This window comes from Lytechinus variegatus, chromosome 17 (assembly GCF_018143015.1).
Source record: "Lytechinus variegatus isolate NC3 chromosome 17, Lvar_3.0, whole genome shotgun sequence".
Taxonomy (NCBI): Eukaryota; Metazoa; Echinodermata; class Echinoidea; order Temnopleuroida; family Toxopneustidae; genus Lytechinus; species Lytechinus variegatus.
In genome coordinates this window covers 14,277,551-14,299,332 of record NC_054756.1, presented here as the reverse complement: position 1 = coordinate 14,299,332, position 21,782 = coordinate 14,277,551, and the positions used below count along the sequence as shown (strand labels likewise).

The following is a 21,782-nucleotide window of genomic DNA, read 5'->3' as shown; positions in this document are numbered from 1 at the left end:
GTAAGGACGTGACGCATGCGCAATGCCTTAAAATGACGTCATTTCGTACCAGTCGTCTATGTCGACGTATGATTTCAAAGGTGCTTAATGATCATAATTATTTGACAGTAACGCTGATCTGCTCCATGTGACAGAAACTTGGCTAACAGACAGTGACTCGACTATAAATTCTGTTTGAATTTGTCCCCCTGGCCATAGGTTTATTTATCATCCTCGAGCCAACTTCCGAGATGGGGAACTAGATTAGTTTTCAGCGAAACCATCAATGTTTACCAAGCATCTGCCGGTGAGAAAAGATCGTTTGAATTTGCAAGTACCAGTGTTTATGTAAGTCATATCAGTTATGCTTGATGTATATATGTATATATATATATATATATATGTATATTTATATTTATGCAAGCAGGTTAGAGTATTGGTTTATTACAGAAAGATATAGAGAATTCCTTTTTAAAAAGTGATATAATCCCGTCTATACCGCCAGATTACTCGGCGGTTGTATTTCAACTCTTTCTGGGATTTCTTGAAAATGAAAATCAGCAATTTTTCTCCGAAATATTGAAGGGAAAAGGCTGAAACACGAGAAGAGAAAATTAAAAATTTAGAAAAAGAAAATGATGATATTCAAACGAGATTAACTACAAGATGATAAACAAGAGAATAAAAAGACAGAAATAACGGCATGTTATGTGAGCGAGGGTCTTAAAATCAGATCTAGAGCTTCTTTTTATGAAAGAAGGGGAAGGGATACCAGTGAACCGATCGCTGGTGAGGAAGTTTTAGTTGATGCTTTAAATAACGCTTTTCTAAGAGGAGAACTTTCGCCATCACAAAGACAAGCAACTATTATTATTAATTCAAAAAGAAGGAAAGGACCCATCATCGGCCCATCTCACTTTTAAATGTAGACTACAAGATTTTGGCGAATGTACTATCAACAAGAAAAAAAGAGGTGTTGTTTGAAATAATCAATGTCGACCAAGTAGGATATTAAAAGGAAGAAATATTGGGGAAGCTATAAGACTTATAGATGACATGATCTTTCACTTGGCAAGAAATTATATATCGGCATATTTATCGGCCGGTGATTTTGAAAAGGAATTTGATTCTGTTTCCCATTTTTTGGATTGCAAACTATTGATTTTGGACCCTCATTTTGTAAATAATTTGTGTAAAAAGCTAAAAGTTGTGTTTTTGATGGCAGTATTTACTTTGATATAGGGAGAGGGGTAAGACAATTTATCCTCATGTATCCTTGTAATTAGGATAAATTTATCCTCATACAGCCTTGAAATTAAGATAAATCTAACTTAATGTAGCCTTGAAATTAAGATAAATTTATCCTCATGTAACCTTGAAATTAGGATGAATTTATCTTTGTGTAGATTTGAAATCAGGATAAATTTATCCTCGAGTAGCCTTGAAATTAGGATAAATCTATCCTCATGTAACCTTGAAATTAGGATACATTTATCCTCATGCAGCCTTGATATTAAGATAAATTTATCCTCGTGTATCCTTGTAATTAGAATAAATTTATCCTCGTGTAGCCTTGAAATTAGGATAAATTTATCCTCGTGTAGCTTTGAAATGAAGATAAATCTATCCTCGTGTAGCTTTGAAATGAAGATAAATTTATCTACATGTATGTGTAGCCTTGAAATTAGGATAAATTTATCCTCGTGTATCCTTGTAATTAGGATTAATTTATCCTCATACAGCCTTGAAATTAAGATAAATTTATCCTCATGTAGCCTTGAAATTAAGATAAATTTATCCTCATGTAACCTTGAAATTAGGATAAATTTATCCTCATGCAGCCTTGAAATTAAGATAAATTTATCCTCGTGTAGCTTTTAGATGAAGATAAATTCATCCTTATGTAGCTTTGAAATTAAGATAAATTTATTTTTGTATCAACAGGATGAACCACTCCTTATAATTGAAATAGATTTGAATGATATATTTATTTGATCTGTTATTTGTATTAAATGGTTGTATTAATTGAAATGCTGTTCCCGTTTGTTTCTTTTTATTGTTAGAGACTGGAAAACATACATTCAATTGCCAATAGTCATTAAATAGAGTGATTGGAGAGAATGTGTAGAAGAGAGAACAAGTACAAGTGGTTGTTAAGTGCAAAAATGTAAATTAAATATAATGGAATGAATATGATGAACGTTTGAAGAAAAATGAACAAAGATTCATTCATTTTGAAAAGATTTACTGTTGATACCCTTGTTAGTATGAAAAGGGATATACCCCAAGCATTGAAAAAGCTTGAGGAAAAATATAATATAACAAAATAAAAAAGATATTTCTGATATTTTTTAAGACCACGAAAATCCTCTCTGAACAGTAGACTCGGAGAATATCAATATAAAACATTACACAGTGTACTATACACCAAAATATTCATAGTTATTTAAAATGACAACAGATGATTTATGTTCATTCTGCAGTAAAGAAGAAACATAATGATCATACATTTTTTTCATGTGATAAGATAAAACTATATGGAAAGAAGGTGGGAACATGCTTCAACTCCCTATTATTACAAATATGGACACAAAAGGTGTTCACTTAGGCGCGGAAGGTTCAACTAGAGGAGAGGTTTAATCATTAAATCACGTGAAAATCCTCGTAAGGTATATATGATTAAAAAAATAGTGGAAACACAAAAGATCCACCGACCCTTAACCATTTTAAAGAGAAAATGCAAGAAGATAGACTAGGAGAAAGAAAACTAGCTGAACAGAGAGGTCTATTAACAAACCATGTTTATGTTTATTTTCTAAGGATGCTGAGGCAAAGAAAGTTCAAGCATATGATTAAACTCTCTAAATGCGAGGTAGATGGTCTGGTCCCTATAAAGTCGCACTCCTCTTGGAGTTGGTCGGGGCAGTCATTTGGGGGTGGGTTTTGTGTCTTTGGGGTGCATTGTGGTTCTTCTGGACGTATACATTAGTAATTCCGAAGCTTCGTTATTCCGAAGCTTCGGATATTCCGAAGGTTTGTTATTCCGGATGTTTGTATTTCCGAAGGTTCGTAAGTCCGAAAACGAAATGAGGTTCGTAATTCCGAAGGTTCGTTAGTCCGAAAACGATATGAGGTTCGTAATTCCGAAGGTTCGTTAGTCCGAAAACGTAATGATTAACGAACCTTATTTCGTTTTCGGACTAACGAACCTTCGGAACATCGAACCTTCGGAACAACGAACCTTAGGAATAACGCCACAAATGTTCGGATTAACGAACCCTTTTACGTTTTCGGATTAACCACCATCAAGGTATAGGCAATTTACGTGTTTCGGAATTACGAACCTTCGGAATTACGAAGTGCCACCTCTTCTGGAGTGACAATATAAAATAATAATAATAATAATAACAATAATAATAATATATATATATTATCATTATTATCTGGGAAGGGTGCGATTGGGGCCGGAGCGATTCAATTGCATTTCGAGTGAAGATTCAGATGCGCAAGTTAAATCATGGTTGCGTTACAAAATGCAGATTGAAATGGAGGGTAGGCTAGGGTTTAGGGAAGGTAAGCAGGCCACGCTTCTTGGGCTTGGATGGGATGGGGGGGGGGCAGTGCAAACATGCCAATAAGGTACTGTGAGAGATGGTGGCGATTAATTCAATACCTTCCTCGAAGTCGAATAACAACGACTAAAACTTGTACTAAAAAACTTTCTACTGTCTGGTTCATTAGGATTGACGTATTGGGAGTAGAAAAGTTAAAAGCCCGTAATGATATCAAGTGCGCAAGACAATCTTGCTACAAATGTAGCGTCTAAGTAGTTACCCATTCCATACAATCTTACTTTTCAGCTTTGATATATTATTGTACTTAAAAAAAACCCGTAGATCTTCAGTGAGATTAACTTGAATTGGTAATCACCAGAAGTCTTACCATCCCATGAGCAAGAATCATCATCAAATCATAATACGAGGAGAACTACAAGCTGTTTTCCATTGACAAGGTCAATTTATGTTTAAAATGACAATTCCTATTAACGAAACGAAGTTGTTCATTGGATACAAAATACACGATCGCAAGTTTACGTTGGTTAATTTGTTTATGATATTTGCACAGTATGCAATATACAAATCCTATGTCATGTACACGATGCAAGGAAGAGCTTTCAATACATATTCAATTTGGTTACACTTCGTAATTCCGAAGCTTCGTAATTCCGAAGGTTCTTTATTCCGAAGGTTCGTATTTCCGAAACACGTAAATTGCCTATACCTCGATGTTCGTTAATCCGAAAACGAAAAAGGGTTCGTTAATCCGAACATTTGTGGCGTTATTCCGACGGTTCGTTATTCCGAATGTTCGATAATTTTGGTGATATTTTCCCCTTAAGATTATCATCTGCTTGAAGTCATTGTGTTTGATAGTGATTAAGTAGAGAAAAACCTTTTTTGAAGTGATTTCTTATTATGGCAAAACGTATATTTAGGCTTTATTTTTCGGGAGAGAGTGTAATGAGCGAGCGGCTTGGTAAAATAAATTCAAAGGTGAAGTTGTAAAACATTTTTGGGGGTCAATTATTCTTAAAATGGCATAATTGCGAGGTGTTGCGAGCGTGCATCACAAGCTAAAACTTTAGGGTATTTCAATAAAAAATGAAAATAAGTTTTTAAAAATCCGAGCAGATTTCTGCTGTCATTAAAAAGATGTGCATCTAACTAAAAAATTAACACGAGCGCAAAACGCAGCTTAAACATACTGACCAGAAAAGGAACCTGTTAAAGAAAGCATTTAGTGACCTCTTTAGGATGCATATTTCACCAATCGAATGAGAGTGCGAAGCGCAAGCTGAAAATTTGCAATATTCCAGCCTGAAAACTTAACTTGTATACTTTAAAAAGAGTATTTTATTTCGAAAAAACACGAAAAACCGCATATTTATTTTTGAAAAAGGAACTTTCCCATTTTGGAAAATATTCATTTCCCTGTTTTTTTTATTTCATTTTGGGGGTGCAAGTGCCCCCTGCCTCCCTCCCGGCGGATCCAACTTTCGTCAAATAGGGGGGGGGGGCAATATTTTTTTCAGCCACATTTTCCTCGATCGGCAGCTTAAAGATGATTTTTGTTTGTTTCTTTGAAAGGGTATAGTCCTAACAGTCAATAATTAGCTTTATACTTATAAACAAAGTAAATATGTAATAACATGATAAACCCTTTTTTAAATAATGCGAGCGCGAGCTATATATTTCTTTGATATGATGGGCAATATGTTTGTGATCTTCAAAACGAAATGCCTATGTAACTAACTTTAGATAATAACTGCGAGCAAGGTCGCAAACAGAAATTTTAAATATATAAGCTCTGACCTGATCTAAAGGGGACATTTAAAGAATATTTTGCAGTTAGCCATGAAGACGATGCGTGTTTCAACCAGTGGCGTCGGAATATATTTTCCTGGGGGGGGGGGGCAAATCCAAAAAAGGGGACCAATAGGGGCAATTTGGTGCAAACTTATATTTTCACCATGAGATCATCATCTGTGTAAAGAGGTTGTGTGTTTTGTAGTAATTGAATTGAGCAAAAAAAATTAAGTGATCACTGATTGATAAATTATATATTTACGTTTCATTTCTGCGTAGCGAGCAAGCGGGGTTTTTTTTTTTTTGGGGGGGGGAAGAAATCAAATCTGAAGATGTAAAATTCGCCTTTTTGGTCAATTACTGTTAAAAGGGCATCCTTGTGAGATGTTGCGAGCGAATCACGTGCTCAAACTTTTGGAAATTTCATGTAGGCCTAGAATGATAATAATGATATAGATATAGGGAAGCCACTTCAGTTCTGAAAACTGTTCTCCCAGCTATTATTTTTTTAACAAGAATGCTTAGAATGTCCAGTTTTCAGGTTGGAAATCGGAAAATTTTGGCTCACGTTTCTCGCTCGCATCAAGTATTGTTTATTGAGGAACTCATTCTATTCCTGGTTACAAAAAAATATAAAATGTCCAGTTTTCAGGTGGAATATCACAAATTTCAAACTTGCGGTTCGCGCTCTCATAGTTCGTGAGATATATATTCTATTCATGAGTCACTAAATGCAGTCCTTAAAAGATTACTTAGGTCACTATATAAACAAATTACAGCTCGCCCTCGAGTTAATTCTTTAAAAAGATACACATCTTTCTCACGATTAAAAAAACTGCTCAGAATGTTTAAGTTCACGTCTTGTTACATGAAATGTCTATTAGTTTGAGCTTGAGATTCGCGCTTTCAACATCTCACAAGGATCATTATTATAGTATTATTTTTTATTACCAGCAGAAGCTGTTATTAAAAATGACATCCCCTTCAATACAAATCCTATTATCTAGAGGTTACTCGCACGCGACCAACACACTTGATCCCCTGCATCTTTAAACCATTTGCTTAGGCAGCAATTGCTCAGATAAAATCGAAATTAGCCTATGCTTGATCAGGGCGCCTATTCTTAATGAAATACATGCTTTTGGCCACAACACATGCATGTATCATCGATCGTCATTGCATAATATCGTGTAATCTTGTAATGACAACACCGTTCTTGTTACCAAAATGAATAATTTTTCATTTTCGGAAATACGAACCTTATTTAATTTTCGGATTAACGAACCTTATTTCGTTTTCGGATTAACGAACCTTATTTCGTTTTCGGATTAACGAACCTTATTTCGTTTTCGGATTGACGAACCTTCGGAATTACGAACCTCATTTTGTTTTCGGATTAACGAACCTTCGGAATTACGAACCTTATTTCGTTTTCGGATTAACGAACCTTCGGAATTACGAACCTTATTTCGTTTTCGGATTGACGAACCTTCGGAATTACGAACCTTATTTCGTTTTCGGATTGACGAACCTTCGGAATTACGAACCTTCGGAAATACGAACCTTCGGAATAACCGAATCTTCGGAATTACGAAGCTTCGGAATTACGAATGTATGCGATTCAATTTAGTATGAGTTCAAGAAAGAGTTTTTTTTAATGTAAAATGACGATGTAAATCCAATGTTCATTTAATTCAAATGTTCGAAGAGCTTTAACCTTATAGTAAAATTACATCTTCATGTTTATATGTAACTTGTTTTGTTACTCTATACGCACTGTGCCTCGAAAGAAATTGTTAAAATGAGAAAGGAATTTGAAGAATAAAGTACCTCTGAACGAGGAAAAGAAAAAAATATCAAGAGTACAAGACAATCTTGCTAAATGTAGTGTCCAAGTAGTTACCCATTCAATAAATCTTACTTTTCATCTTTTGTATATTCTTGTTCTTAACCCCACCCCCCTTGTAGATCTTCAGTGAGATGAACTTGACAAGTCTTACCATCCCATGAGCAAGAATTATCATCAAATCATAATACGAGAACGACAAGTTGTTTTCCATTGACAAGGTCAAGACGATGGCTGGTGTGGTTTTATTGCATGGACTCGCAGTTCTGCTGCTAATTATAGGTAATTGTTCCCCTATTATAAATTTTCTTTAAAAAATAGTTAGGAGTGATCGAATGGCGTATGAATAACCGATTCCATTCGTAGAATGTAAACAAGTCAAAAAAAAGAAAACTAACATCAACAACACAATGTTTGTGAGCCTATTATCGTACCCAATTAAACTAACTCCCGTTTTCATTTTGCACTTGAACATTTCAATGAATGATATCGGTTTTAGAATTATGATGATTGGGTGATTCTTAAAGCACTTTTATTTCGTATTCGATGTTGTCACTTATTCACCAACAAAAGCACCGTGAAATTTTTATTTAAACCCTCCCCCTTCGTTTCTGCTTCCGTTTGGGGTAACTCCCGTAGGAACTCGGCAGGATAGCATTTTGCTGGTAAACGCCAAATCGGTATATAACCAATTACCTTGGAAACACGTTACGTCTAGGTTAATCAGTCATAGTGGCTGACGTAATAGACAGATAAAGCCCCTTTTACACCTTCACGGAAGCAACACGGATCATCCCGGATTGTCAATCCGGGGTCATCCGTGTACAGTCCGGGACTACCATGTACACTCCGGCTACTCATCCGGCGCCATCATTGATGTACCGGCATGTCCGGGAGAAAAATTGAACATATTCATGATATTCAATTTTTCATCCCGGAGTACACGGACTGATAACCATCCGTGTTCATCCTTTTAGCCTCCTTGTACATCCGAATGCATCCGGGAGGCTCCTTGTAAGAACCGGGTGATCCTTATTGATACCGGCTTTATCCGGGGTCAAAATATGTTTGTATTGTTTGCGTACATGAACAATAGTCCGTATTCATAAACAAGCACGAGCATGCTCCAGATGTCGCAAAAAGGGACGAAACTTCATTCTAGCAAGATGCCAGCGACAAGAAGTGGTAAGGTCCGTGTAAAAAGACCCAGTAACGTCCGTGATCATCCGGGAGTTCCGTGTTGGCTCCGGGAACATATCAAACAGGATCCCTATTGCTACCTTGCCTATCCTTGTAGACTCCGGACTTTTCCGTACATATCCGTGTTAATAACCAGTTAACTCCGTACTCACTCCGGGAATGCTAGGAAAATACAAATTTGGCACCCTCGGATCATCACGGACTGAGATCCGTGATGATCCGTGTTGCATCCGTGAAGATGTAAAAGGGGCTTAAGGCCTTTTTATCAAAGTGGAGACACTGGCAGAGTTGCGATTCGAATTCATAACCTTGCGATTATGAGTCCAATGCTCTAACAACTGGACCACAGAACACGTTCGCACTTCCTCATCAATACCATGAAATGTCTTTATTTGGCAAGGCGTTAATCCACACTTTGCCACTCTCGACCCAGGTGCTAAATGGGAACTCGGTAGGATGCAAAAGATATTGTGTATGTTTGATTTAGCCAGCGCCATAATGTGGTTGCGATTAATGCAAGGAATGCTCCCCAGGGAGTGGAAATTGTGCATTTTTCATACTTTATTGAAATGAATCCAATGACCGGGGTAATAATATGCTGTAACGCGCTTTGGGCCATTCTGGGAAAAGCGCTTTATAAAAATTGGCTATTATTATTATTATTTATTTGTTTCAAAATTTTCATCCTTGTTCCAGGAACCAATGGTCAACTGGTTACCATGGTAACTGGTACTTCGCCAGCAGTATCTGGGACTGATGTCACACTCACATGTGGTATAACAGGCGGAACAGCACCCTTTATTCTATGGATAGATGATAGTACAACTCCTTCGTCGATTCTTTTTGCTGGAACGACCCGTCTCAGTGTTGACGAAAAGTTTGATAACTTTGAGGTAACATCGTCCACTTCCACACAATCAATTTTGACCATTTCTAGCGCAGAGGTCACGGATGATGGGATGTATGTGTGTGCTATTCCCAATGATGATGGTACTATAGACATGATAGACTTTGTGGTAGAAGGTGAGCAAATTGCGTCGCATGTTGTGAACTACATAATGAAAAAAAAATCCATTTTATTTCGTAATGTCAAGAATGAAAACAAACATTTTGAAGACCAATTTTACACCGTTTCATCTTTGACAGTGATACTTTGCACTGACTGATAAAAAAGTTGTATTCCACTATCTGCTCACCAACGCACTACCGTCTGGACCTTGGTTGGTGAGGGAAAGTCGTCCTTTGTTCACACCTCGCCGTGTGCAAGCGGACAAGTGCCTGGATATCAATATGCTCTGACCCTTGCACATGTTGCAGTTAAGGCTAAGATTAAATTCTATATCAGATCAGATATTAAGTGTTAACGACTCTCGTTTTTTTACGTCTGAGGGACGTGGGTTCGATTCCCAGCCATGGTGTATTTTCCTTCCTCAAGAAAGGTACCCACATTGTGCTGCACTCAACCCCAGTGAGGTAAATGGGTACCAGCAGGAAGTAATTCCTCAAAAAGCTGTGAGAACCTGAATAGGTAGCCTAGCTTAACCGGGGTAATGTTGGAGCACCTTAACAAGGTGGATACATATAGATACTATACTATTTATTATTCATTTATCACATGACATGATAGACTAACCAATGTATCAAAATGACGAAATTGAAATTATCTGATATTCATAAGAGAATAGCACAATTTGGGAAGGGAGTTACAAGAACATTTAAATGGATAGCCAATCTTCCAACGTTATAAAGGTGCTCTATTACCTGAAGGTGAAAGGTGATTATTGGATGTGATTCTCAGGCCAAGGGAAAGTAATATTAATATCCTGCATTTATTCTCTCTGTAGCTGCACCAACTATGACATTGACTGTGATCAGTGAGTTGCATGACAACGAAGATGTGTATGTAGTAACATGCGATGCTGGAAGCAAACCACAAGTTACTCTTATATGGACGCTTGGTGGAACTACACAGACTGATGGCAATGGGAACACAATAGTTGAAACGAACCCGACAGTTGCACGTACATCACCTGTATCTAATACAAGGAGTGTGTTCACATTCCCAGCAACTCAAGAGAATTATGGACAGACTTTGGTTTGTCAGACCACTGGACATCAGCTGACAGAACTAAACAGACAGGAATCAATAGATTTAAACATTCATAGTAAGTATGAATGGATCTTCCTGTTCATAATATGTACATGTAACTTACTTTGAACATGTTGAGTTCACAGTAGATTAGTAATGTACATTTAACATGGTACTAATGTACATTACGTGTAGAATATTCCTGATTTATCAGTAAATTCCCCACACAGTTAAAATTAGAGCTAATTATCTAAACGTCTTCCAGTTTCACGGATTGGCTTAAGTGATAACAGGACAAATTAAGATATATCCAGTTAGTGCTTTTACCAATCAAAATATGTTTACTGCCCCCAAACTTTTGCGTGAATAGAATTAGAAAATGAAAGGGAAGGCGGCAATGTTGCCTATTTCAAATTGGAGTTGTATTCCATGCTTGCACAGATATGTGAAAATAATACGTTAGGGCGGGGGAGGGGTGGAATTTTCATTATATATGTCATCATTGAACTGAAAAATATGAAATGTTTACGAAGTTTTAAATGAAAACACAAGACATTTGTTAACTCTTTTTTTTGTTTTATCAACCAAGCCTCTCCATCTACCGCTCGTACTACTGTCACTGCTGATTATGTAACAGAGGGAACAGACAACATCAGAGTGACATGTACTGCACAAAATGAAACTACTCCGATAATGAGAAACTACTATATATTCTCTAACGGTGTCCTGATACATGAATCAATGGATAGTGTGAACGAGTACACTGCTCGAAAAACATCGGTCAGAACGGAGATTACATGCATGGCTGGTAACTACCTTGGGAATACATCCCTCAGTGCAGCAGTAACATATGAGCCTCCAACAAGTAAGTAATTTCCTTAGAATTCAATTCTTTTATATTCATTTCTGCTTCTTTAATAACAACAACAACAACAATAATAATAATAATAATAACAATAACAACGGCATATTTACCCAGGGTAGCCACTTCAGTTCAGAAAACTGTTCCCCCAGCGGGTCCTGCTACATGTATTATTATTACACCGGCTGTTGTATAAACAACATTGTAAAACAGGCAGACACGTAAAAACTGAACAAAACTAGAAAAAAATAAATGACACAAGAAAGATATAACCAATTGATGAAAAAGTATAAAAAGCAACCATCAAAGTTATGGAATTAGTAGCATAAGTGGTACGATAAATATTGCACTTCAACTTTATTTACTTGACAAGTGCCAACTTTGGGAGATCATAGCCCTATACCATAATAAATATATATTTATTGAGTGTTTGAACGCCAAGGGCTTCAGAAAGCAACCAACCACGCACTTTCAAGCCCCCCCCCCAAAAAAAGATATCATAAACAATAACGTCAACAACAAAATGCTTGTGAGCCTAGACATCTATCCCTCGAACCCAAGTAAACTAACTTCCATTTTCATTTTGCATCTGAACATTCAAATGAATAATATCAGTTGCAGAATTCTGACGACTGCGTGATTTTTAAGTGCTCTTTTTAACGTATTCGATTTTACCATGAAATTAAATTCATGCCTTTACCCCCCCCCCCACCTGTGTTCGCACTTCCTTATCAGTACCATGATATTTTGATTTATTTGTTTCAACAACCCCCTCCCTTGTTTCAGGAACCAATGGTCAACTGGTTACCATGGTAACTGTAACTGGTACTTCGCCAGCAGTATCTGGGACTGATGTCACACTCACATGTGATATAACAGGCGGAACACCACCTTTGATTCTATGGGTAGATGATAGTACAACCCCTTCGTCGATTCTTTTTGCTGGAACGACCCGTGTCAGTGTTGACGAAAAGTTTGATAACTTCGAGGTAACATCGTCCACTTCCACACAATCAATTTTGACCATTTCTAGCGCAGAAGTCAGGGATGGTGGAATATATAGATGCGTTATTCCGGGTACGGATGGTAGTAAACATTTTGTGGTAGAAGGTGAGTACGGTGCACAATATGTTTATGAATTACATCATCCAAAATCCATTTTATTTCATAATGTCAAATACGAATTCAAAATGTTTGCAGAACAAATTTTCACCGTTTCATCTCTGATCATGCTGATAGTGATACTTTACACTGCCTGACAAAATAGCTGTATGTATAGCTTGTGAATTGTAAGTAATTTTAGTTAAAATCTAATAAATTTTCTACCAATAGTAGTATAGTTAGCTAGATTTTCTAAGAATTAAATATATCATCATCCAATTAATCTATACCAATTCTGGGTAGTGGATTATTAAGGCTCTTCGATTTCATTGCCAATTGTCCATCGCTACAGCAATGTTGTTGTTGTTGTTGTCATTTTCCCACGTAGAAGACGTACCACCGCTGATCAATTTGACAGTCATTGCTATCACTCACGAGGATCCGACAGTAGACGCCCTGGCGCAGGATGCAGAAATCCGAGCATTCGTTGCTGACCCATCGGCACAGTATGGCACCATGGAGGTTGCCTCTGCGTTCACTGGTCCTGATGGCATTGCGACGCTGATGGTTCCTCACAACCAGTCTTTGATCGTCACAGCATTTTATGATGGTACACTGGCCAACTCAATAACTACCAAGGCTAACCCTAAGCTAAGTGAGTGGAAACAATTCTCTTTCATTGAGAATTGAGTCGAGCCTCAAGTAAATTAAAATGTTGCTCTTACGTTGAAGGTTGTGTTACTCTTATATTAAAAGTTTATCGAGTTTAGCCTTAGACTGTTAAAAGTAGAGTAAGCGGGAATGATGTTCTTACATTGAAAGTTAATCCGGGGGGGGGGCACTTACATTGACGAGTGGATACCATGCGCGACCCCAAAACACGTAAAAAGGATGTCTTTTTCACAATAGGGCACGTTACGTACGTAACGTGATAAGGGTGTCAAAAACACAAATATAATGAAAAAAGGGTATCTATTTCGCTTGGAAAATTACGTGTTTAGGGTCGAATTTGCGGGGATGATAAAACAAAATTAAAATGTTTTATAAAGGATGTCCTTTTTGCCCCAACACTTCGTGTTTAGAGTCTGATTTGCGCGACTCGTGTAGAAGGTGGGGTCGTACTAAACCAAATAAGGTAAAGCCGACGACCGAAGGACCCGTAACAATAGAACATTCCTGTACTTGTTTAGGGGTTCATTTCAGGGAATATTTGCCAAGAGTATCGTTTTAGTTTCAATAATTGTTAAGGGTAGGGTTTCACACGCCAATACTTGTTAAGTGGTGCATTTTCAGAATATGAAAATTACGTGTTTAGGGTGCTTTTCGAGACCCCATGGTCGCGCATGGTATCCACTCGTGAATGGAAGTGCCCCCCCGGGAAGTTAATTGAGTCTAACTTAGTGGAAAGTAAGTGGGAATGATGCTCTTTCATTGAAAGTTAGGTTACTCTTATATCAAAAGTTAATCGAATTTAGCCCTAGAAGTCAAGTAAGTGGGAATGATGCTCATTCAATGAAAATAAGGTAACTTTTGATTGATTGATTGATTTTGTTCGTCAAGAATATCACATGAGATTGCAATGAAATTGAGGAATACCTTGACAGGATAGCCCATGAAAGCCGAAAGGCTTATTTCCAATGGGGTCCTATGGTTAGTATAAAAAATTAACATATTGTAACAAAAAGTATAAACTACGACAAGTACTGAAATATGGTTAAAAAATACATACATACATCAGTCAAATAATTTGCAAACATCTGAAGCAAACAATAATCTTCCTAATATGTGAAACAAGATTATATTTTAACAGAAATTAACTTTTATATAAAAAGTTAATCGAGTTTAGCTCTAGATGTAAAGTATGTGGGAATGATGCTCTAACATTGAACATTAATTGAGTCTAACTTAGTGACAAGTAAGTGGGAATGATGGTCTTTCATTAAAAGATAGGTTACTCTTATATTTTAAGTTAATCGAGTTAGCTCTAGAAGTAAAGTAAGTGGGAATGATGCTCTTTCAATGAAAGTTAGGTTACTCTTATATTAAAAGTTAATTGAGTTTAGTCTTAGAAGAAAATTATGTGGGAATGATGCTGTTACATTGAAAGTTATTTGAGTCTAACTCAGTTGGACGTAAGTTGGAATGGTGCTCTTTTAATGAAAGTTATAGGTTACTCTTATATAAAAAGTTAATGGAGTTTAGCCTTAGACTGTTAAAAGTGGAATAAGTGGGAATGATGTTCTTACATTGAAAGTTAATTGAGTCTCATTTAGTGGAAAGTAAGTGGGAATGATGCTCTTTCAATGAAAGTTAGGTTACTCTCATATTATATTGAAAGTTAAGTGAGTCAAGCCTCTAGAAAAGTATGTGGAAATGATGCTCATATAGTAAAACTTAAAATTTTGTAAGTGGAAATGATGTCATTTGGGCCTATATCAAGATTTAATTGAGTCTATACCCGCAATTAAAGTATGTGGAAATGGTACTCTTGAGCCTAACCTAAAGCAGACTTAAGAGACAAAAAGTGTTTGTTTTGAACACTAATTTAACCTTATGCATGCTAAGTTGTAATGATGCTCTTTTTTATATTTGTTTGAGTCCAGTCTTAAGTACAGTTTGTGGAAACAAAACTCTCTATCTGAGAGTTAATTAAGTCTGGGAATTAAGTGGAAACAATACTCTTATACTGAAATTCAATTGCGTCTAGCCTCTAGAATAGTCCATGTGAAGAAAATGATAGTGAAACTTAATCGAGTTTAGCTTTAAAATAAATTAAGGAGTAACAATACTTTCATTTTGAAAGTTAATTGAGCCTACCCTTAAGCAGCGCAAGGGAAAACCAGTATTTTTTATTTGAATTAACTGAGTCTAAGTTTAATTAAAATATATCGAAATGGTGCTTATATGTTGGTAGTTCATCCATCCTAACCTTCATTATGTGATATTAATGTGAACATTAATCAACCACTTCTGCAGAAAATGTAGTGACGATACCAGTAGCAGCCTTTGAGGAACTGAATTTGTTCCGTTGGTTACGATTCTCTTCCAACGTCTTTTCTTTCGGGGGTCAGGAGGGGTCATCAATGTATCAGGTATCAATTCTTCCCGGTAAGTCATTAAAATGACTTCATATTCAACCATTTGATTTATTTACCCATTTATTGAACCTTTTTTAACAGGGTAGCTTTATAAAGCTATAGAAGTGGACTGACACATTGATTTTAGGAAACCGGCCCTGTTTAACAAATAATACATGAATAGATGAAATTGCTTTCTAATTATTTCATATGCTTAGCTCCCTATAAATGAAAACTGACGTTTTGTAGATGAAAATTAAGGTTCGAAAGGAAAGTTCGAAATACGAACGTTTCTATATATTACTGCATTTTCATTTGAGTGAGATTAAAATGATAATGCACTTGAGTATATATGTTGGTTTTATAATTATGCTTCGTATCTCAACCTGATTCTATGGAGCAAAAATATTACACTTTCACAGATTAAATTCCTTGCGTATCTCTTTTTATACAAATTTAAGGCATCACGATATGTTCAATTCAATTCAATGATAAAAAATACAAACACGGGTTGATTAAAAACTGACAAAAAATCAAAAAGCTAACAATAAAAGATACAAAAATACAAAGACCAACATGCAAATAAACAAAAACAGGAACGAAATAGGAACAATTAAGGCAGCATAGCGCCATTTCAGGTGTAACAAGTGAATAGCAGGTAAAAAGAGCGAAAGAAGATATGTTGAATATTTTGTGGAAGAGGGCATTTGTTTTTTGATGTTTACAGGTAGTCTGAGTGTTCGAAGAAGGGGCCTCGTTCAAATCGAGTTCTATGGTGTGAATCTTACAATTCCAGAGCAGTATGAACACGCTCCGGAAGCAATTGGTGTGCTCAATATGGGTAAGTATTTTTTTTAATGTAGTGTTTTTTTCATTTGAAAAAAAGGCAAAATAGTAGCTGTTAATTGTCATAGGTCAGAGGTGATTGACTTGAATTTTACACATACTTTCAAATACCAGAATTTTCATGAAATATCCGAGACAGTGAACATGTCATTACAGAGATTACAAGATCAATACTTACAGGTCATAAAATTATAATACATCATGATACAAAGTATTTGTATAGCATCGTTTTAATATTTAATCAGATCCACAAGGCGCTTCAGAGCGAATAGGATTTAAGGAAAAGATGGAAAAATTACAATGCAGGCTCGAACTTTTCAAATAAAAAAAAAATGAAAATGAAAAAAAAATATAAGGTTGTCTGTCAAAACAAAACAACGTTATACAGGTATGGCTTCTGGTTGTCCCCGAAGGAAATCGCTTTCAACTTTGAAAACCCAGTAATAAAGATGTTGTTAGATATTCAATCAAAGGCGAAATTTTCCTTGATGATAAGTTGGTTTCAACAAAGGTAGAAAAAATTAGAGGGAAATTTTGAACGTGAACGTGTTAGGAAAGTCCGTCAAGAATACAAGAATTAATTCAAAATTGTGATTTTTTGACATCACAATACGGGGCAGCTCTGCCATTATAAACTGATGAATAGTGCCATATTCTGCAGACATTGATGATTTAATTTGTGGGGTGGATATATCACCAGACGCATCATTTCATAACATCCTATCTACGAACAATATTTTGTTCCAATAAAAGAAAGTGATTTATCAAATTTACATCACATGATGAATAAAACGTCACATAACGTCACATGAAACATCACAACTCAAAATCATTAAAAGTATTTTACTGTCAGGGTGAACTTCCCCACTAATTGGCTTCATTGTGATTACATATTAACGGTTAGCATCTAAGTCCATATCCAGGTTTTTCGTATACATGTATATTGACCCCCAAAGGGACATTTTAAGGATTATTTTTTAAGGAATTCATTAAGAGTTTACATATCTTACCATAGTCATCTAATGCGAGTGTCAAGCGCTTGCTGATTTTGATAGAACTACATGTAAACACACGAAGCACATTTTGTGGTCATTGTAATCATGATTATCATATGCATCTCACATATCAAATATTGCAAGCGCGTAGCGCGAGCTTATAATTTTTGGAAATTCAGACCTGAAGAGGGGCATTCTAAGGCTTGTTTGTAGGAATTCAAGAAGACCATACTTATTTCACTAACCGAATAATGCTAGAACGAAGTGCGAGTTGAAAATTTTTGATATTCAGATTAAAAAAGGGACATTTTAAGGACTGATTATTGGAATTCATGAAGAGCAGACATATATCACCAATCCACTAATGCAAAAACGTAAGCACGGACAAGAAATGTTTTATAAGACCTTAAAATGGGTCAATTACAGTCATGAAAAAGAAGATTATATGTCACTACATAAAATAATAATAACTCGACGTGCGAGGAAATGTATTTGGTGTATGTCGACTTGAAAACGGGAGGTTTTAATACAACAGGATTATGTATATCGTTAAACAGACAATGCGAGCACCAGGAACAATGAAGACATAGGCCCTGAGCAAATTATGTTTCACAAAGCTATGAAAAATGTTTCTTATGTAATATTACACAACATAATTATAAATATAATGAACAATAATTTATTATTTCCCGCTACGTTTCTCTCCCTTTCTCCGTCTTTTTCTCCTCCCCCTTTTTTGGTCAGCCGATGGGGGCACGTACCCCCCCCCGTAGTTACGCCACTGAAGGTTACCATGGTAGGTGCAATAATGAACAAGTTTAATTAGTTGCAAATCTTTATGAAAAGTTGCCCCAGAATAAACAATTGTTACAATTATCATTCTTTAAATGTTCACGTCTTATTATTACAGGGAGAGCTGAATTGGTTGATCTTGAGGTATTGGGGATGATGGAATTGAATGTCTTCGCAACTACATCCCCTTCTGTTCCTGCATTATTCAGTGACTATGTTACTATCACCATACCTGTAACCAGTCCTTCCAATGATATCAGTGTTGGCGATTCTGTTGATGCGTGGTACTTCAATCAAAACCATGGTATGGGATTCTTTTATTATGCCTTAATATTGTTTTAACGTATGTTTTGTTCGTTGTTGTTGATGATGATTGGTTTTAAAACGGCGATCCCATGCAAAATAGAATACATGCGCCAGCTTGTACTTCTGGCCTCTTCTTTCGTACTTAAACATGTTAAATAAACAAAAAAAATCGTGTTTTTCAACTGTTCATTATGCAGGCGTGTGGGTAAATGATGGCTCAGGAATCATTAGGAGAGACCCTGGATCGGGACAGTTGGTATGGGAGTACGAAGCAAGGCATTTTACCTGGTGGGCAGCGGCGACTGTTCAGACTCAGACTAGTTGTGTGAAGGTCAAGACCTGTCTGGATGATGCATGCAATCTTCCTTTACCTGGTGTTCGAATACAGTGAGTCATTCATACTATTAACAAAACTCTAACAGAAAATGAACTGAAGCTGAATCGTAAGGATGATCACTCAATAGAGAGCCAATTTGTATTTTTTGTAAGTTCTGACATTATATGTATTAAACTTCTTTGCTCATGCTTAATGGTAAAGATTTTTATTGTTCATTTAATTTTGAGACATTTTTCCTTGTTGATATACAAAATATTTGAAAAGATGAACAGTTTTTTTTATTAATTAATCATTTGGCTACCCATATAATTTTACCCATCTCAAGATTGTCCCTTATTCAGAAAGGAGTTATTACCATTTGGGTCTATTCATGATAATTATTTTTCACAAAGCGTTTTGTAAAGTTAACAATGAAATGATGAATGACTGAACTATTAAAACTGCTGGATTGACTTCCTGTTTTTAACCCTTAATAAAAAAGTACAATTGATTCAGCATTTATTGAGCAAAAAGCTACTTTCAAATGTTCAAATGTTGAAACTGTCATAGTTTTTATTATTTGCAAACAAAGTGCGTAGCTTTAGGTCCCCCGATCATACATGAAAATCGAATTTAAACTTTCGTTTTTATGATGTTACATGATTTACAATCACATTTGAATTTACTAACAGTTTTATGAAACACCTTGATAAACCAGTCTTGCAATCAGAATGGAATATGCCGTTCTGTCCTATAATTGTATTGTAGCAGAATTTTTTAATTACAGCTACATATATAAGGATAGGATATAATCGTTGAAGGATACAATAAACTATTGTGTATGTTTTATCAATGTGTAATGTTTACCTACTTATAAGATATGGTGAAACCAAATAATCTTACACTTTTGTATTTCGATATTTTTTCTTTGCTTTTTAGACTTACTGGTAAGGATTATGCTTTCTCAAGCTCAAGAACTACTGACCGACATGCAGAAGCCTTATTTAACGTCAAACGTGGAAGAACTGTTACTCTTGAAGCAGTGTGTGCCAGGGAGAAGATGACAGTGGCCATTACCTCAATTGTGGGTGCCTTTGACCATGCAGATGCGGACATACCAGCAGTTGAACTTGATCCCCTTCTACCATGTCTACCGTCGGATGTCTGTAGGGAAATAACCATGACTATCCCACTCGAATCAAGTATGAATTTTGGCTTCCCGAAGCACAATACTATGGAAATAGTTAAAATCATTTCATCAATGCCATGTTAAAAAAACGTGACCTTGTCATCTATCAAAGTCACCACTATAGACATTTGTTAATACTGTAAATGCACCATAGATTGTTTGGTGATTCCTTAATTTGTTTAATTGTTCCAGCAGTGGAATATGAACCTCTTCCATCAAAATGATTGGTACCCACCCAACTATAGCAAAAGCTACATTAGGCAAACGCGCTAATGTCGGCAAATGTCGAACGATGCATTTGCCCTACCATCAGTTTTTGACGTTGAGCTAATGTTTGAAACATTGAACTAACGTCAAATTGTAATGTTGGACTATATTACCTTGTCATTTATTAATGTCATCACTGGACCTGTAAACTTTCCTTATATTGTCCGGTGTTGCCTTAAAATATTATTTGGTGGCAACGGTGGGATAGAACTGGTGCAAAGCCACCTGATCCTTAAATGGTCTGGTGCTTTCTTCAACACTCGTGTTGTGGCAGCAGTAGGATAGGAACCTATACCTAAAACTGTCTGGTGCTTTATCCAGATCACTGCCGATTTCTTAGGGGTTGTTGGATGCCAGATCAGCCCCCAGTCTTTGTGGAGTTGAGTTTTTTTTCTCCAAAATTTAAGATATTTTAATATCAATTATTGTAAAAGGGATGTTTTTGTATTACTTGATTGTGATTTTGCTGGTGAAGCGCAGCATTACTCTACTCGTAATTTAGATGATAAATTCCCAATCCGACGTTTAAAATATATGTATAATCTTTATGAAAATTTATCTTAGGCAATTTTTGTCCTCATATTTGTAAATGACCTAACTCTGAAACATTCGTTTCATAATATTTAAAAATAATCGAACAGCTATTTTGTTCATTCTTGTATTTCTTGATTGTATTTCGCTCCAGGTAATATCACATGTCGAGATCCAGGTGAGGTGGAATTCTCCACCCGCAACCTCAGGGGTAGAACTTACTCTGATGCTGTACAATATACGTGTGACATGGGTCGATTTGCAAGAGAGGGATCTTACAGAACATGTCTTGAGTGCGGCGTATGGTCAGGTCGACCCATCGAATGCACAAACTAAATATGGTCCTTCCAAGAAAAGGTGGTGACGTCATTCATTGTGTTAAACAAATGACCGGCCACTTGTTTTTAAGCTTTTATTAAATCGTGTAAAAAAAGATGTAATCAACATATTTGGTAACTTTTTTATGTTAAGTTGTTGGTGCTTTCTCCGCTTAACCACGTATTAATCAAACGCTTTTCTTAGAAGAAGCAAATCGTATAGGCTGTGATTGTGTGTATCTATGTGAGTAATGAACCTTTAAAGAGGTAATGGAGGTAATAAGAGGTAATAAAAAGAGACTGGGAATATGTATATCTAAATAAATAGAGTAATATTCATGGGATAAAATGCTGAAAAAGTTGTAAAAATGGGTTAACAAGTAAAGAAGTTATTGAATTCTTAAGGTTAAGCAATATTTTGTGGAAACATGCAGTTATATGAACTTATTCATTAATATTCATCAAGTAGGATGGTGATGTCTCATCCCCACTTTCCTTTTTTCTAAAAACGAGTGGGGATATGACATCATCTGTTTGCTCATTAAATATTCATGTAGACATGCCTAGAACTGTTTCACCAGAATGATAGTCTTTAAAATACCATAACTTTGTAATTGCTTGTCTGATTTTGATCACATTGTTTGTGTTTTGTTTGTCTGATTTTTCTTTATATATTCAAATCATACTATTTTCAGCCTGGAGC

At 36.0% G+C, this 21,782-nt stretch overlaps 1 protein-coding gene across 1 annotated transcript; it reads left to right on the top strand.

Annotated features, from left to right (window-relative positions):
• The first annotated feature begins 9,968 nt into the window (after positions 1-9,968).
• Positions 9,969-21,131, top strand: LOC121430984. The gene is made up of 10 exons (XM_041628429.1): positions 9,969-10,556; positions 11,070-11,345; positions 12,129-12,452; positions 12,832-13,098; positions 15,420-15,551; positions 16,248-16,361; positions 18,272-18,457; positions 18,657-18,846; positions 19,715-19,977; positions 20,917-21,131. The coding sequence occupies exons 1-10, from the start codon at positions 10,247-10,249 to the stop codon at positions 21,096-21,098; spliced, it is 2,244 nt and encodes a 747-aa protein (XP_041484363.1). The 5' UTR covers positions 9,969-10,246; the 3' UTR covers positions 21,099-21,131.
• Positions 21,132-21,782: the final 651 nt, after the last annotated feature.

Excerpts from the sequence above, each read along its gene's own strand:
- LOC121430984 (XM_041628429.1), top strand. The coding sequence starts at position 10,247 with ATGACATTGACTGTGATCAGTGAGTTGCATGACAACGAAGATGTGTAT. Across the intron at positions 11,346-12,128 it reads AACATATGAGCCTCCAACAA|GAACCAATGGTCAACTGGTT; the intron begins GTAAGTAATTTC and ends CCCTTGTTTCAG. Across the intron at positions 13,099-15,419 it reads CAAGGCTAACCCTAAGCTAA|AAAATGTAGTGACGATACCA; the intron begins GTGAGTGGAAAC and ends CCACTTCTGCAG.